The 15,307-nt window shown below is 50.2% G+C and overlaps 2 protein-coding genes across 2 annotated transcripts in view; both read right to left on the bottom strand.

The window, feature by feature from the left end:
* Nucleotides 1-37: 37 nt before the first annotated feature.
* Nucleotides 38-3,699, bottom strand: RILP (Rab interacting lysosomal protein). The gene is made up of 8 exons (XM_086686360.1): nt 3,206-3,699; nt 3,038-3,131; nt 2,847-2,953; nt 2,510-2,755; nt 2,078-2,205; nt 1,575-1,697; nt 810-893; nt 38-535 (listed from the first exon to the last, which is right to left on the bottom strand). Exons 1-8 carry the CDS (start codon nt 3,431-3,433, stop codon nt 391-393), a joined length of 1,155 nt encoding a protein of 384 aa, XP_086542486.1. The 5' UTR covers nt 3,434-3,699; the 3' UTR covers nt 38-390.
* A 725-nt stretch (nt 3,700-4,424) lies between these two features.
* Nucleotides 4,425-15,307, bottom strand: part of PRPF8 (pre-mRNA processing factor 8) — a 32,762-nt gene continuing 21,879 nt past the window's right edge. The window contains exons 25-43 of the mRNA XM_025915840.2: nt 14,231-14,478; nt 13,950-14,129; nt 13,620-13,755; nt 13,331-13,500; nt 13,056-13,185; nt 12,785-12,931; nt 12,136-12,296; nt 11,756-11,947; nt 11,214-11,451; nt 10,954-11,082; nt 9,721-9,834; nt 9,468-9,641; nt 8,986-9,179; nt 8,025-8,264; nt 7,789-7,930; nt 5,489-5,629; nt 5,213-5,352; nt 4,906-5,108; nt 4,425-4,761 (exon numbers count right to left, since the gene is read on the bottom strand). Coding sequence (XP_025771625.1) covers nt 4,607-4,761; nt 4,906-5,108; nt 5,213-5,352; nt 5,489-5,629; nt 7,789-7,930; nt 8,025-8,264; nt 8,986-9,179; nt 9,468-9,641; nt 9,721-9,834; nt 10,954-11,082; nt 11,214-11,451; nt 11,756-11,947; nt 12,136-12,296; nt 12,785-12,931; nt 13,056-13,185; nt 13,331-13,500; nt 13,620-13,755; nt 13,950-14,129; nt 14,231-14,478 — 3,234 coding nt within the window. The 3' untranslated portion in view covers nt 4,425-4,606. The remainder of the gene's footprint in view (nt 4,762-4,905; nt 5,109-5,212; nt 5,353-5,488; nt 5,630-7,788; nt 7,931-8,024; nt 8,265-8,985; nt 9,180-9,467; nt 9,642-9,720; nt 9,835-10,953; nt 11,083-11,213; nt 11,452-11,755; nt 11,948-12,135; nt 12,297-12,784; nt 12,932-13,055; nt 13,186-13,330; nt 13,501-13,619; nt 13,756-13,949; nt 14,130-14,230; nt 14,479-15,307) is intronic.

Raw genomic sequence — 15,307 nt, 5'->3', positions numbered from 1 at the left:
GGCGGGGGCAGACCAGTCACACACAGACATGAAGCAGTTTCTGGGTATCGTGGGCAGCGGCTTTATTACATTGGCTTAGGCCGTTCGCATAGACCCTTGGGAGGTAGGTAGCCCGCTCTCCAATTTTACGAATGGGAAAACGGAGACTCAGGGAGGAAGCACTTTCATGTGACCCCGGAGGCTTGGCACAGAGATACAGGGAAGGAAGGTAGGCTGAGCTCTTCATCATCCCCTGGCTCAGGCCAGGATCGCGAAAGTGCCTGGGGAGGGCTGAGAAGGAGGGAGCCCTGTCCTCATTTGAGGCCACACATCTACCCATAGCCAGATTCCAAAGTCAGGTCTCTGGGGCAGCTGAGACAAAGATGTTCATCGAGTGCAGAGCACGGCTGGTCAGGAGTTGAGGACTGTGGGGCTGCCCACAGGCTCCAAGTGGGGTGGCTGTGGGGTCTCCTCTTCTCCCCCTAGCTTACTGGGGGCCATGCTGCTGGTCTGGGCTTCAGGGGCCGCTGTTTCACCCCGATAGGACAGGCCAAAGCTGGGGGGAGAATCAAGAGGCATGCTGAGCTTGGATGCCAGAGAGGTCAACGATATGGGCTGAGGGCAGGGGCTGGTGAGAAAAGGGATACAACAGGAAGAAAGGGCAGCGTGAGGTATTGAGGGGGCAAAGGGGCCGGGGCCAATGTGGGGCGGCATGCTCAGAGCTCAGGGCAGCAAAACGAATATCAGTGGAGCAGGAAAGGGGGAAAGAACAAAGGTGGGGCCCCTCCTTCACCCCCACAACCTTTCCCCTTCCTCTTCTCCCAACATACAAACTCTGTATTCGGGACTCAGTGGGTGGAGGGTGGGCTCCCTTATCACTGGAGAGTAGGAGCCATGAGCTGTCTTCATCGTCACTGAGGCAAAGAGGAGAGAGGAGATGTAGGGGTCATTAATCAAGGCCCTAGGGGACACCAGGAGTCCAGCTATGTTCAGGCCTCTGCACAGCACCCAGGAATGGCCAAGGGAGGACAGAGTGACCCTGGGCCCCTCAAGGCTGAAGAGAAGATGGTGCTGGGGAGATGAAAGACATCTTGAGGCTTTTACTTTACAGCCTGACGGCCGGCCCTGACATAGCTGGAACTACAGTCTGAAACTTCTGAGAACAAACAGATCCAGCCAAGACAGGAAACTGAAAAACTCATGTGGAGAAGCAGCATTACCAGGTTTCTTTGCCAGGAGGTACAGTGAGCACGGCACGTGGGTGCAGTGCAATCCAGAGGGAAGGGTGGCAGGCTAGGGTGTGCCCAGGCCAGAATGGAAGGCCCAACAGGACAGGCTGGATGGCAGGTCCAGGGGGTGACCAGGCCAGAGTGGTAGGTTCAGCAGAACAGACAGGACAGCAGGCTCAGGGGGTAACCAGGCCAGGTTAGCAGGTTTAAGCCGTAACTAGGTGACAGGCTCAGGGAATAAGGAGGCTAAGGTGGTAAGCTCAAGGGGTGACTAGGCTGGGTTAGAGCATGACCAGGCTGGGACATCAGGCTCAACAGAAAGAGGAAGAGAGAGCTGGCTCAGTGGGAATGGAGGCAGGGACTTACCTGCTCTCTGCTTCCTCTGGAATCCCTAACATCTTGGCCTTGATCTTCTTCCGCTGCTTCTTGACAGCCACCTTCATGGCTTCAACCAGAAGCCCAGGGACCCGGTGGTCCGTGAGCAGCTCCCTGCAGAGGAGGGAGAGGGGCCGAGTAAGCAGTGGGAATGCCAACAGTAGGTCTCATCCCAAGTACCTGTGCATGTTGTCCCCCCCTTTTTAAAACACTCCGCCTTGCTAACACCCCTCAGACCTTAGCTTAGTTGTTGCCCTTTCCTAGGAGTACTTCTTTGACCACTGCTGTGACTCTGTACCACCTCCTCCCTCATTTGGAAGAAGTTCCTGGAGGGCAGGTGCTGTGTCCTCCCAGTGTCCCGCACAGTGCCTGGCACATGTCACTGTGGATATATCAGTGAGCCAAAAAATGAAGCTGGTGACTTGAGACCTGGGAACGGGTGTGAGTGGAGCGCCCCCATCCCCAGCTTCCCAGCCCCCGCCCACCGCCCTCACCTCTGGAAGTAGGCCAACTCCTCCTTCAGCAGGAACACGTTGGCTTTGAGTTCATTCCTCTCCTGAAGGATCTGCTCAAGTTCCTCTCGACTGAAGCTGCACTGTCCTACCTTGGAGGGGCGCCCTGGCTGAAGGACAGGTTTGGTCGATGGGGGTGCCTCTGCTGGCGTTCCCCTGTCCCCCCGGGGCCATCCCAGGAATGCTAGAGCAAGTGACTGGCAGGGAGACTTGGGAGGCAAGGGCGCTGCAACAGATGACAGACCAGTGCTCTGGCTGAGAGTGAGAGCAGAGGCCGGCTGGTGGGGGGGGGGGGGGGGCGCACACTTGTATGCCACCTTCCAATTTCCCGGTGGACCTGCTAACGCCGCACAGCAAACCTTTCCCGAGTGCCCACCAAGTACCAGACCTGCGAATACTACGACGGGCACTCACCGGGTCCTCAGGGGTCCCTGGGGCTCCCGCCTCAGCGGTTGCCCGCTCGGGCTCCTGCCTCTGCTCGTACCCAGCCCCCCTGGCCTGGTCCTGCGCCGGCTCCTGAGCCAGCTCCACTGCCCCCTGGCGCTGTAGCTCCCGCTCGCCCTCGCGGTCCCTCGCGGCACGCAGCTGGGTTTGCACCGCGGCCAGTTTGTGCCGCAGCTCTGAATTCACCAGCAGGAGGCGCTGCAGCTGCTCCTGCAGCTGGGGGCGGGGCAAAAGAGAAGGTAGGCGGGGTGTCGGTGGGTGAGGTGGAGAGCCCCGCCCCTCGCCCCTCGTCCCGCCCCGCCCTCACCGCCTCCGTCTCCTGGCTGCGCTGCAGCAGGTCGCGGTTGTGCGCCCGGAGCTCGTCTCGCTGGCGGTCGGTCACCTCCTTGAGCTGCCGCAGAAGAGCGCGCTCCTCTGAGGAAGGGGCGAACTTAGCAGCGGCTTGGGGTGGGGGCCCTGAGCCGGCCCACCCCACACCCTGGTCGTGCCCGCACTCACCGTGTGGCCCAGAGTGCAGCTGTCTGCGGAGGTTCTCGTTCTCCTCGCGCAGCCGCCGCAGCTCTAGTTCGGCCTGCTGCGCTGACACCTGCAGCTGGGGAGTCCGGGCTGTGAGGGCTACGCTCCCATCAGCCCTGCGGGTGGCGAGGGGAGGGGGCGGTGACTCACTGAGTCCGGGTCGGGCCCCACGGCAGCCTTTTCCAGGAGCTCCAGCGCCCGAACCACGAGCGGCACTAGCCTGGCCGCCGCCTCCGGCCCGAAGCGGCGCGCCAGCTCCTTCAGCTCCGTGCCCAGGGCCCCTGCTAGATGGTACACGAGCTCCGCGGCCGTCCCTGACCCGGCGGCCACTCGAGGCCCGCAGCCAGGCACCCCAGGTATCGTCCCCCTGGGCTCCATGGTTCCACAAGGCCAAGGGCTGCGACACCCCTCTCCAACCCTAACTAGGGCAGGAAAAAGCCAAACAGTTTCGGCCCAGGAAGCAGTTTAGGGCAGTAGAGGGCGGGGAAGAGGCGACAGAGGAGGAGCGATTAAGGGAAAAGGCGTGGGGAAGGAGGTAGTGCACTGGGTCCCCTGGGCCCTGTCCTGTTCGGATCCCCCAAGGTCACAGGAAGCAGGACTGCCTGCTTCCAGCCAGGCGTCCCAGGGCTAAGGCTCAGGGCCCTAAGTGGTCACTTTCGTCAATCCCTCCCCACAGCCTCCAGTCCAGGCTCCACCCCAGTGTCTGGTGTCATGAGGCTCCACTTGGCAGCCAAGCACTACAGGCAAGAGGTGAGAGGTAGGAGGGTTGTCCCTGGTCTCAGAGACAGTCATCTGTGAAGCCACGTGCCTATTTCCCCAACCAGGAGTGACACAAAGCTTAAGGGGCTAGGCTGGGCACCACAGTTGGAGGGGCAAATCCACAAGCTTCCAGACTCAGAAAATGGCAGCAACTGTTCCAAAGGATGTTGAATAGGAGTGATTTGGTTTGCAGAGAGAGAGAGAGAACGAATACGAGTGCACACACATGCAAGAGCAGGGATAGGCAGAAAGAGAAAAAGAGAATCTTAAGCAGGTCCAGACCCAGCGCAGAGAGCTTGATCTCACAGCTATGAGATCGTGACCTGAGCCAAAATCAAGAGTCGGGACACTTAACTGACTGAGCCACCCAGGTGCCCCGGTTTGCAAATATTTTGAAGGGATGTTGACAAATGGGGTCAAGCAGTAAGGGTGTGAAAGCCCAACCCCACCTCAGTTCCCGGAATCTAAGGGATACTTACTTAGTCCCACAGTCCATGAAAAGGAGGCTCATGCCCCTTTAAGGTTGAGGCCAGCACGTTGCTATGAACAAGTCCAGCCTCCCTACATCCAGAATTTGAGCTCAGGAGGAAAACAACAACAACTCAAAAACTCCTATTTATACAAAATTTATTATTACACTTTACTCAGGACTACAAGCCACCAGAGATCAATAACACAAGAAGCACAAAGACAGGAAAATGGGGCCAAGCTGCTGAATGTCACCAGCTTGTCTTTCGGGGTAAAAGACTCCAGCCTGTGGAGCGTCTGAAGCAGGGGGAGGTGAGGATACAACTAGGCATAGAGGTCCTCTCGATCCGCGGAGTAGACCTCGCCCTCTTGCAGGAGAGCGAAGTTGAGGAAGTGGGAAGGTCTGTGCACCTCGTGGTAGAACTCTTTGGGGTTTGCCAGCTGCAACTCATACTTCATGTTGGGATCATGCCGCACACCTTGGGGTAGAAGGAATGGTCTAGTGTTAACAAGGTGCACCTGCCTCACCCAGCCTGGACCCTGGCCATCTCCAAACCAGAGTCAAGCCCCAAGTGCTAAGGGGGATGGCCTACACCAGCCCCACTTCCCCATGCTGAACTTACCCATAAAGTTGTAGTTCCATGAGGACTGGGCAGGGACCATAAAAAAGCCAAGGAAGCGGTCTGACAGCAGCATCTGGACCCTTTCATAATGCGAGGGTAGATAGCCCTTGGGATTGTTGCCCTTGTCTGTGTTCTGGCGACCCCATTCATAGCCACTGGGGGTCAGCTTATAGGCTGTCAGTGTGCAGGAGCCTGGTGTGAAGCTGACAGAGCGATGAAGACAGAGTCAGAGCTCAGGCCACCGTTCTAGGCCCTGTGCTGCAATGCCTGCCGCACCCCATTTCCTCCCAAAGGGGCCCAAGTCTACCTGCAGGTGATGATAATCGTCTTCTCACCATCCCAAGATGGGTTGTCAGCCATGATCTTAGCATGGGTGGTGACATCCTGGGGTGACAGCTGGGGGGACTCATTGGGCTGAGTGTGGATCCATCCTAAGGGTTCCATTTCCTATAGGCAAAGAGAGGTGAAAAGTTATCTGGAGCCGCATCTGCAGACGGGAATCACCCCATGAGAACAACATAGCTGCCTTCCTTCCACCACTCTCACAGAAGAAAGCTCCCATTCTCCCACACCCCCCACTGACCTTGAGGTACTCATGCTGGGGCAGCTGGCCAGGCAGATGCACGGTTTGGTGAGTGCCCCACTGCGGTACCATCACGATGCAGCGGATCTCCTTCACCTGGGGGTTATCCGGTGGGCTGACCCCATACAGGTATCCTGCAATCTGGAAACAAAGGGGTCAAGAACCAAAACGATTCTTAGTACCATTCCAGACTCTGGGCTGTCAGCCCTGTGTTTCATTCCCTTCCCCAAGAACAAAGAAGAGCTTCTCAAAATGTGGTCAGAATCTCTTGCATCAGAGTAGCCTGGGGTGCTTGTTTGAAATGTTAAACACGGCCCTCATCTCGGACTTATCACATCAGAATCTCAAGTGGGGTCCAAGAATCTGCATTGCTCACACACTCCCCAATCGATTAAACAGAATCCATAAATAAATGAGCACACCAACACACAGCTCATGAATTTTCACAAGATGAATACATCTTTAAGTCCACCACTAGGTGGTATTTTGAATTTTACCGGCCATCGACAAAGAGGACCTGTGTCCTATAAACCCACCCGCAATCTTCTATTAACAATCTTCTCAAATTCACCAACCTGAGGCCACAAATTGGATATTGTATACAATATGAATTACCTGATTACTAGTAAGGCTAAACATCTTTTCAAGGTAGTTTGTTTATTTTTGAGAGAGAAACGGAGTGTGAGCATAAGCAGGGAAGAGGCAGAGAGAAAGGGAGAGAGAGAGAAAATCCCAAGCAGGCTCTGCACTGTCAGTACAGAGCCCGACATGGGGCTCAAACTCACAAACTGTGAGATCATGACCTGAGCTGAAATCAAGACTGAGCCACCCAGGCACCCCCCTAATCATCTTTTCATATGACATTTGCCATTTGTAGTTCCATTTCTGAACTACCTTCATATTCCTTGCCTATTCTTCTAGTTATTTTTTTATTTTATTTTTATTTTAGAGAGAGAAGCTCCATACTAAGTGTGGAGCCCCATGCAGGGCTCAATCTCACAACCCTGGGATCACGACCTGAGCTGTAATCAAGAGTTGGATGCTCAACTGACTGAGCCACTCATGCGCCCCTACAATTACTTTTAAAAATCAACTTCCCTGTTCTAGATTCTAATCCACCTTATTTTAGAATTATGCAAAATTTTCTTCCTGTTTTTAGTGTGTCTTTTGCAGCACCCTTTGTCACACACAAGTTATTGATTTTGATTATGGTTTTGTGTCCTTTTTAAAAAATTTTTAATGTTTGGTTTTGAGACAGACAGTGAGCAGGGGAGGGACAGAGATAGAGGGAGACACAGAAGCCGAAGCAGGCTCCAGGCGCCAAGCTGTCAGCACAGAGCCTGATACAGCGCTTGAACCCATGAACCATGAGATCATGACCTGAGCCAAAGTTAGATGCTCAACCAACTTGAGCCACCCAGGTGCCCCATGGTTTTGTATCTTAAGAAGGCTATCTTGGGGCTGCCTGGGTGGCTCAGTTGGTTAAGCGTCTGACTCTTAGTTTTAGCTCAGGTCATGATCTTATGGTTTCTTGAGTTCGAGCCCCACGTTGGGCTCTGGGCTGTGGGCTTGGGATCCTTTCTCTCTCTGCCCCTCCCCAATTCAGGCTGTCTTTGTCTCTCTCAAAATAAATAAATAAACTTTAAAAAAAAAAAAAAGGCGATCTCAGCATTACAATAATAGATATTTTCTTCTAATACTCTACAGCTTAGTATTTTATATTCAGGTCTTTACTCCACCTGCATTTTTTAAGTGCTGTGAGGCAGGATTCTGGCTGTTCCAGTGCCACAAAGCATCCTTAATCCTACAGATCTGATACACATTTATTATGTACACAGGAATCCCTTTCTGACTATATGCTATTCTCTTCCAAAAACTTTTGGAACTCTTTTTTTTTTTGAATTTTTTATTTTTTCAACGTTTATTTATTTTTTGGGGGACAGAGAGAGACAGAGCATGAACGGGGGAGGGGCAGAGAGAGAGGGAGACACAGAATCGGAAACAGGCTCCAGGCTCTGAGCCATCAGCCCAGAGCCTGACGTGGGGCTCGAACTCACGGACCGCGAGATCGTGACCTGGCTGAAGTCAGACGCTCAACCGACTGCGCCACCCAGGCACCCCAACTTTTGGAACTCTTAACTGCCATAGCTTTATAACGTTTTAATATTTGGTAGGAGCCAAAACCCTCCTTGCTGTTTCGGCCACTCTTATGTACCTTGCGTTCCAGGCAGTCTCAGGTGAGTTTTAGGCATGTAAAATGCCAGGCACACACTACGGCTTAGTTGAGCACACTTACTCACTTGGGCCCGCAGGTCAGATATGCAGATGAACTTCTTAAGCACGTTCTTGGGAAGGATATAGGTATAACCAGTCTCCTTGATGTCATCAGATGAAACATAGATATGATTGGTCCTCAGGTGAAGGTTGGCAGCAGAGATGGCCCTACAAATGGTGAGGAATGTAAGCATTTCTCAGGCCGAGCACCACAGGCAGCATCAGTAGGCTTTGCCATCCCTACCTCTTCCCCTTACAGTACCTAACCCGCCATTCAGTCTTAGAGGAGAAAGTCTGCGTCTCATAGTTGCTGGTGGTAGAAGTAATGATCTCATCACCATGCTTGTTGACAGTACGAGTCTGTGTTGCTGTCAGCTGTGACTGTTCCTTGGTCTGCTTCTCGATCTCTGCTATCTGCTGCCGCTGCTGTGATGGTGCCGAGATCTCCATACCCAGGATGATGTCTCGAATTTCCGATTGTGTCAGTGATGCCACATTCACACTGCGGGGACAGCATTGGTCACACCACAAGATCCCTTCCCTTGGTCAACTATGCCTCAATGGCAAGAGTGTAACTCGGTAGGACAAGGGACTCCATACCCTTACCCCAGACGATCCTCAAGTGTATAGTGGAGATGTCCCAATACCGGTTAAGATTTATCACAGCCCAGGATGGCCCTGAGCATGTACACCCTTTCGGCAACACTCAAACCTGCTCAGTAGCCATACCTCCCTCTTTTCCTTGACAAGAAGTGCCCTGGTTTATAGAACAATTTTCAAAAACAGAAACCCTTAGAACACGTTCTCAATCATTGCTGGTACTGTCAGTCACCTCAGTTCATCCTGGGGGGGGGGGGGTACCTGGACATCTATGGACATTTTTCTTCTTGGTTGCCAAAATGACAGGAAGAGGGAAGGAAGGGGTGTGTGTGCTGTTAGCAGTGGTACCTGGGGATGTGGATGTTAAAACTGCCTGTAACATGAACGGTAAAGAAATGCCCTGCTCAAAATGGCAACATGAAACAATGCCCAAGAATCAGACGGAAACCCTGAAACACTGACATTTTCTACATTATCTGAAGACACTATCTTTTTTCTGTAGGCATCTCCAGGACAATTCCTTGAGAAATTTCTGAGCCTTAAATATTTCAAAAAACCCAGAAACCACACACCGAACCATTCATTTCACCCTTTTAGGATGTCTCCCAACCACCAGCGCTCACTTGTTTTTCTTGCCGTAGTCGGCCAAGATCAGATCTTTGAGCTGCACTTCCACCTTGATCCATTCCTCGTCAGTCAGAGTGGGCCAGATATGGTGTGGCTCTGTAATAGTCGTCTTGTCTGGCTTCAGGATCACCTTTGCCCGGTCATTGTTCACGTGCAAGGCACGCAGAATCAAGATGAGGCGGGAGAAAGCCTGAGAAGAGGTATGGCAACAAAGGGCGGGGGGGTCAGACACTGAGGTCCTCCCCGTTTCCTCGATTCTGTTCTTTCAGGGAACCCAGAAATTGATTTCAAACTCTAAGGTAGAGCCTCCATCGCTCTCCCAGTCAACTTTTTATGTAGAGCACAGAACTGCTGTCTCATCCACAGGCTGAAGATGTGAAAATGGCCCCATAGGGGACCTGGGGAAAACTTAAGGATTGTCTTATGACCCCAAACCCACTCCTCTTAGAGTGACCTTCTTTGTTAGGTAGTTTCATACCGTATAAGATGAGATAGTCTTGAGCCAGTCATCATAGAGATTAAAAAGAACCATCTGGGGTTCAGTGGCTTTAAGGATGAGGTCCCCAAACTTTTCCACCTTGAGACAAGCCTGGAAAGGGAGCTGGAGCTCCGATCCTTTGATCACAATATTGGGGAAGTCCAGCAAGTGCACCTGAGACAAGATCAAGTCCAAGATTAGAAACTGCCTATACGTCTCAGCCCTCCTTTCTTCTACCTCATCCACCTCTCACCTCCAATGGGTCCAGCATGCCCTTCCTAGTGACAATGATCTGCTTGGGCTGCTCCTCCACAGGCAGAGATCGGATCAGGGCAGCCACCTCCTCAGCCGTCTTCCACTTAGCCAGCTAAAAAGGAAGAGGGGAGGAAATGGAAATTGAGTGTCTATCACCACAGGTTAACTAGAACAAAACAGCCTAGGTCTTGAGATAATCAACCTATGTTTCTGTTGTACACCACTACTGAATGTTAGGTACTTTGGAGGTGCAAAAGAAGTGTCAGATGGCTTTGCCCAAAAGGGTTTTTCAACCTAGCTGGCCAGACAAAACTCACACAAGATATACCACAAGCCGGTATTTGATTATATAATACCAAGTGTCTGGGACAAAATAAATTAAGGCTAAAACTGATAAAAAGCTATACAAAGAAACAGGTCTTAAGGGATAAGGAAGACTTGATTAACAGAGTAAAGGGAAGAGATCATTCTAGAAAGAAAGATACATGAGCAAAGCCACAGAAGTGGAAATGGATGTCAGAGTTTGGGGATACTAGGAGGAAGTAGGTTTTATTTATTTTTATATTTTTTATTAAAAAAAATTTTTTTTTAATGTTTTATTTATTTTTGAGACAGAGAGAGACAGAGCATGAGCAGGGGAGGGGCAGAGAGAGAGGGAGACACAGAATCCGAAACAGGCTCCAGGCTCTGAGCTGTCAGCACAGAGCCTGACGCGGGGCTTGAACTCACAGACCGCGAGATCATGACCTGAGCCGAAGTCGGACGCTCAACCAACTGAGCCACCCAGGTGCCCCAGGAAGCAGGTTTTAAAGGAAGAAAAACCATGGGTGGACAGGTGGTAGCTCAGCCAAATTATCAAGTGTCTAGGAAGCCAGAAAATAGTTAATTCAGCAAAAAAAGAGTTAGATAGATAGAGGTAGACATTTAGCAAAAATGAGGTCTTAAGCATACTTGGTTCCCTTTAGAAAGATGATTCTTGGTAGTCTTGTTCAAGGTAGGTTAGAGATGGGAGATGCAAGAAACAGAGAGACCAACTGGTAGGTAATGAAGGACCTCACATACTGCTGGGCCCCCTGTAGAGTACTCCCCAAGTTAAGTAATTTGGAGCAAAGGTTCAAATGAGACATAATCTCTCACAGAGAGAAACAGGAGGATGTGCCCTGGCTCCCTGCTCCCCAAAGAAAAAGGGGCAGCAAGGTTCCACAGCCTCTCTACCCTTTAACCAGCTCACCTGCCCCAGACGCTTCTGTCCAGCCCACACAGATGTGTGGATTATCTTGAGGAACAGCTGCCCTGTGCGTGGATTGAAGATGAAGATGGCCCCATTGATAGGTTTGGTTGTCAAATTCCCTTCAAAGGTCTAAAGAATGATATCATCAGTTAGTGCGGCCTAGACACATCCACCCTACCTTCCCATATGCACACATTTGCCTCATCACCCTCTCACAGGCATATATAGTCCCACACCCCTAGGTTGTTTCTAATTCTCACCTTGTGAATAGTCACTCTGTAGACATTAGTGTCATCCACAAACCAGATAATTTGGTTGGAGAAGAGCTCACCATAGTTCTGAGAGGACAGATAGGGCTCAGTGGGCTCAGATGAATAGAGCTGCAGCCCCTTGCGGATCCGTTCACGTAACACATACAAGGCAGGGTTTGCCTTCATGATCTTGGCCATGGCCTGCTGTATGAGAGGCTTGCTGCCTGGGAACCAGTTTCCATAGGCACTATGAGAATAGAAGAGGCAAGAAGAGTGAAGACCAGGCTGACAAGTGTCTGCCCATGTACACAGAGGCAAGAAGAAAAGGTCAATGACCCAGAAGAGGAAAGGGCCACACAGGCAAACTAAAAAAACGTGTAAAGTATGGGGCCGACTGGGTGCCTGGCTGGTGCAGTCAGAACATGTGACTCTTGGTCTCAGAGTTGTTGAGTTTGAGCTCCAGACTGGCTACAGAGTTTACGTAAATAAATAAAATTTAAAAATAAAGAATGGGGCTGACATTACATACATGCTTCTGAACACCAACTTACCTATGCAGGTTATAGGCCAGGTCAATGGCAATGAGCACACCAGTGGGTGAAGGATAGATACTCATGTTGTCTGTGGTGTAGTCCAGGAACTTGGCCCGGGCATAGCGTTCAATGTCATGGGAGTCATAGTCCCCCCAGCGCAACTGGATATCAATCCAATACTTCTGAGTGGTGGTACTATCCATCACATCCCTGAGGGTGGAGAGAGGTTAGGAATCCAGGCGTTAGGAAGCCACTGACACAACCAATGTCCTACAACTACATGAACTCTCAATCGCTACATCTAACTCTCAAAAAGGAAAGGAAAGTTTCCAAAGTAGCACAGGTAGAACAGTAAACGAGCTTCTTGGATGCCAAGGGCTGGGTTATAATGCACTTACTTGGAGTCTGCCAGCAATGAGGGCCGGGAGACATTCCACTTATAGGAGGCAAAAAGCAGGATATCTGCACAGGAAGAATTCATCTTATAGGACTTTCGGGGGTGAATTGTCTCCTTTTGTACTGTCTCAATTTCTAGTGCATCCAGTTCCTGATCAAATACCTGAAGGCAAAGGTAGAAAGGTTATGACTGCTTATGGGAGCCCACTTAAAACGAGACTTGTAGGAGTCCAGATAATGTGGCACCTGGCACCACAATGCAGGTCTCCTCCTTGGTGCTTCCAGGGTGGACTTCCCATACCAAGAGTGAGCTTTTTCATTTCTTTTCCTTTCTTTCTTTCTTTTTTTTTTTAAAGTAGGCGTCATATCCAGCATGGAGTGCAATGTAGGGCTTGCACTCATGACTCTGAAATCATGACCTGAGATCAAGAGTCCTTAACTGACTGAGCCATCCAGGCACCCCAAATACAGTTTTCCTTTTTTTCTTTTCTCTTTAAGTAGGCTCCATACCCAGCACAGAGCCCAAGGTGGAGTTTGAACTCACAACCATGACTCAAGACCTGGGCCAAGACCAAGAGTCAAATGTTTAACTGACTGAGCCCGAGCTGACCTGACTTCTCATGGTACCCTCTCCCCTCACTTCTGGCCCACCTGACACAAGTCCATCACAATGCTCTCGTGGATCTTCTGCCATAAGTGAGCTCGGAAGATCTGGATGAGAGAGATCTTCAGTGTGGGGATCTTGCCATGCATGAAGATACCGGTCAGGTCCAGCTGCACCTGAAAGCCTACATATACCTGACGGGAAAAAGCGAGTGAAAGTGAACCCAGACATCAAGACACTTGTTTTCAGAACACAATGAAGGAAACAGAAACTCTTGTTTTTAGCTTCCTGTCTTCCAGGTCTAGCAATCACACTCACATTGGCTCGGTTGATGGTTGGGGACCACCAGAGGGTGAATCTACGATTGGGAATCTGGTTCAATCCCGATCGCTGAGCATTGGTTAGCTTCTTCCACTTCATCGACTCCTCAAAACCACTGGCCTTCTCCCTGGGAAAAAGAGACCAGGTAAAGTGATACCCTGCCATCTCCCAGAGCACTGGTCTCTGGTAAACGCCACAGAACACAAAGGCACAATAGGGATGAGCTCAGAGGGTTATGACAGGTTACCGTAAGGGGAGAAGAGAATCCTCACCAGAAAAGCCCCTCCCAGGTAGGGAAGTAAGTGCCCTTGAAGAGTGTGTGTTCCAGAATGCCTTCCACACCACCCAGGGCCTGGATCATGTCTGTACGGTAGTTGTTCAGGTTCCAGAGCTTCCCATCATGCCGCTGGTGTGTCCACCAGAAAGGGTTCTGCTTCAAGACCTAGATGGCAAAGCAAGCACCATCAAGCTTCTGGGAGCCTACTGCTCCAGCCAGATTCCTGGCACAGTCGTGGGTTCCTCTAATGCAGGGGAAATCTCTGTACTATCCCCTCCATGTACCTGGTACTGCTTAAAGTCAGTTCGAACGCGCCAGCCTTTATCATACGCCAACGTGTGCCGGTCCTTCTGGAAAAGGGTGTTGATTCGAGGAATGCCACGATCCCATGAATCCTCTAGATCTTCTAAGGTCAGTCGTCTGTCAAAAAAACACTGAAGTCAAATATGTGCTCACACAAAGTTTATTTAGCATTCCTCCCTGGCCAAGGACCGATGGGTCAGATGTAGAACCTACTTCCCTGGTCTCCATTAAAATACAGCACGCTCTGTTCCTGACCTCCATGCAAGGCTGCACACCCCTGACAGGACTGCTATGCCTTCCTGGATGTGTACCTGTTCTGAGCAATGGCCTCTTGTCTCTTCAGTGCATACTCAGCCCAGACCCTCTGAGAATCAATGAACTCGCTCTCCCATGGTTGTATGTAGCGGTACAAGTTGGGAATCAGCTGGTCTTCTTCATGGCTCATTCCTGAACGAAAGTGTGTGATACCTACATCTGTCTGCTTGGACCACCTGTTTGGGGGCACAACCAAGATTAGAGAAAAAAATAAAACCTAAAAGTAAAGAAACATCCCCTTCCCTCAGGATCTAGAAGGTTTTCAAGCAAGTCCTACCTGAGGTCAGACTGGGGGATGAGTACATGGCCCATTGAGAGCATGCCAAGTCCACCCAACTCCTTAGGGGTATAGAACACAACAGGAGGGAAACGACTCGGCATCTTGGAATTGAGGCCAATCTTGATACGTGTCTGGATCTTGTTCTCACACTTCACTAGCAAGTCCAGGAGCTCCTGGGTGTTCACTACAGCTTCCCGAAAATATGTCATAAGGCCAATAAGAGCAGTGTTCCACTTATTCACAATCTGAAAATAGTGGGGAAAAGGTAAATTATAGGTGAGCCATGGGAGGGGGACAAGTGGTGGGGACTACTTGGTCCAGTTGATTACACTCTTCCTAGTTCTCAAGGAAGACTTGAGCTCAGTGTCATTAGGGAAGTATACATAAGTCAAAACCACTGTGAGAATCTGTTTAACACCCACAGGAATGGCTACAGAACAATGACAACTGTTAGCAAGAATGTGAAGAAAATGGAACACTCCTCTACTATTGCTGGTGGGAACGTGTACTGGTGCAATCACTTTGAATAACAACCTGGTAGCTTAAAAGGTTTAAGAGAATTACTGTGTGATCCAGTAATTCTACTCTTAAGTATATAACCAAGAGAAATGAAAAGATTCATCTGCACAAAAATCTGTACCAAATGTTCATGAAAACATTATTCATAACAGCCAAAAAGTAGAAAAAACTCAAATGTCCACCAACTGACAAAGATAAACAAAATATGGTATATCCGTATAACAGAATATTATTCACCTGTGAAAAGGATTCTTCAAGTATTAATACATGCCACAATGTAGATGAATCTTGAAAACATGTTAGGTGAAAGAAACCAGACCAAAAAAGGTCACATATTGTACAATTCCATTTGTATGAAATATCCAGAACAGGCAAATCCATATAGACAGAAAGTACACTCATGCTTGCCAAGAGCTGAATGGTGGGGAGCAATGGGGAGCGAATGACTGCTAATGGATACAGGGTTTCTTTCTGGGGTAATGAAAATATTCTAGAATTAGACAGTGGGGACAGGTGCACAATTTTATGAATATACCGAAAACCAAAGAACTGTAC

Source organism: Puma concolor, chromosome E1 (assembly GCF_028749965.1).
Source record: "Puma concolor isolate L17-30 chromosome E1, mPumCon1.1.hap2, whole genome shotgun sequence".
NCBI classification, from domain to species: Eukaryota; Metazoa; Chordata; class Mammalia; order Carnivora; family Felidae; genus Puma; species Puma concolor.
This window is presented reverse-complemented; position numbering and strand designations above follow the sequence as displayed.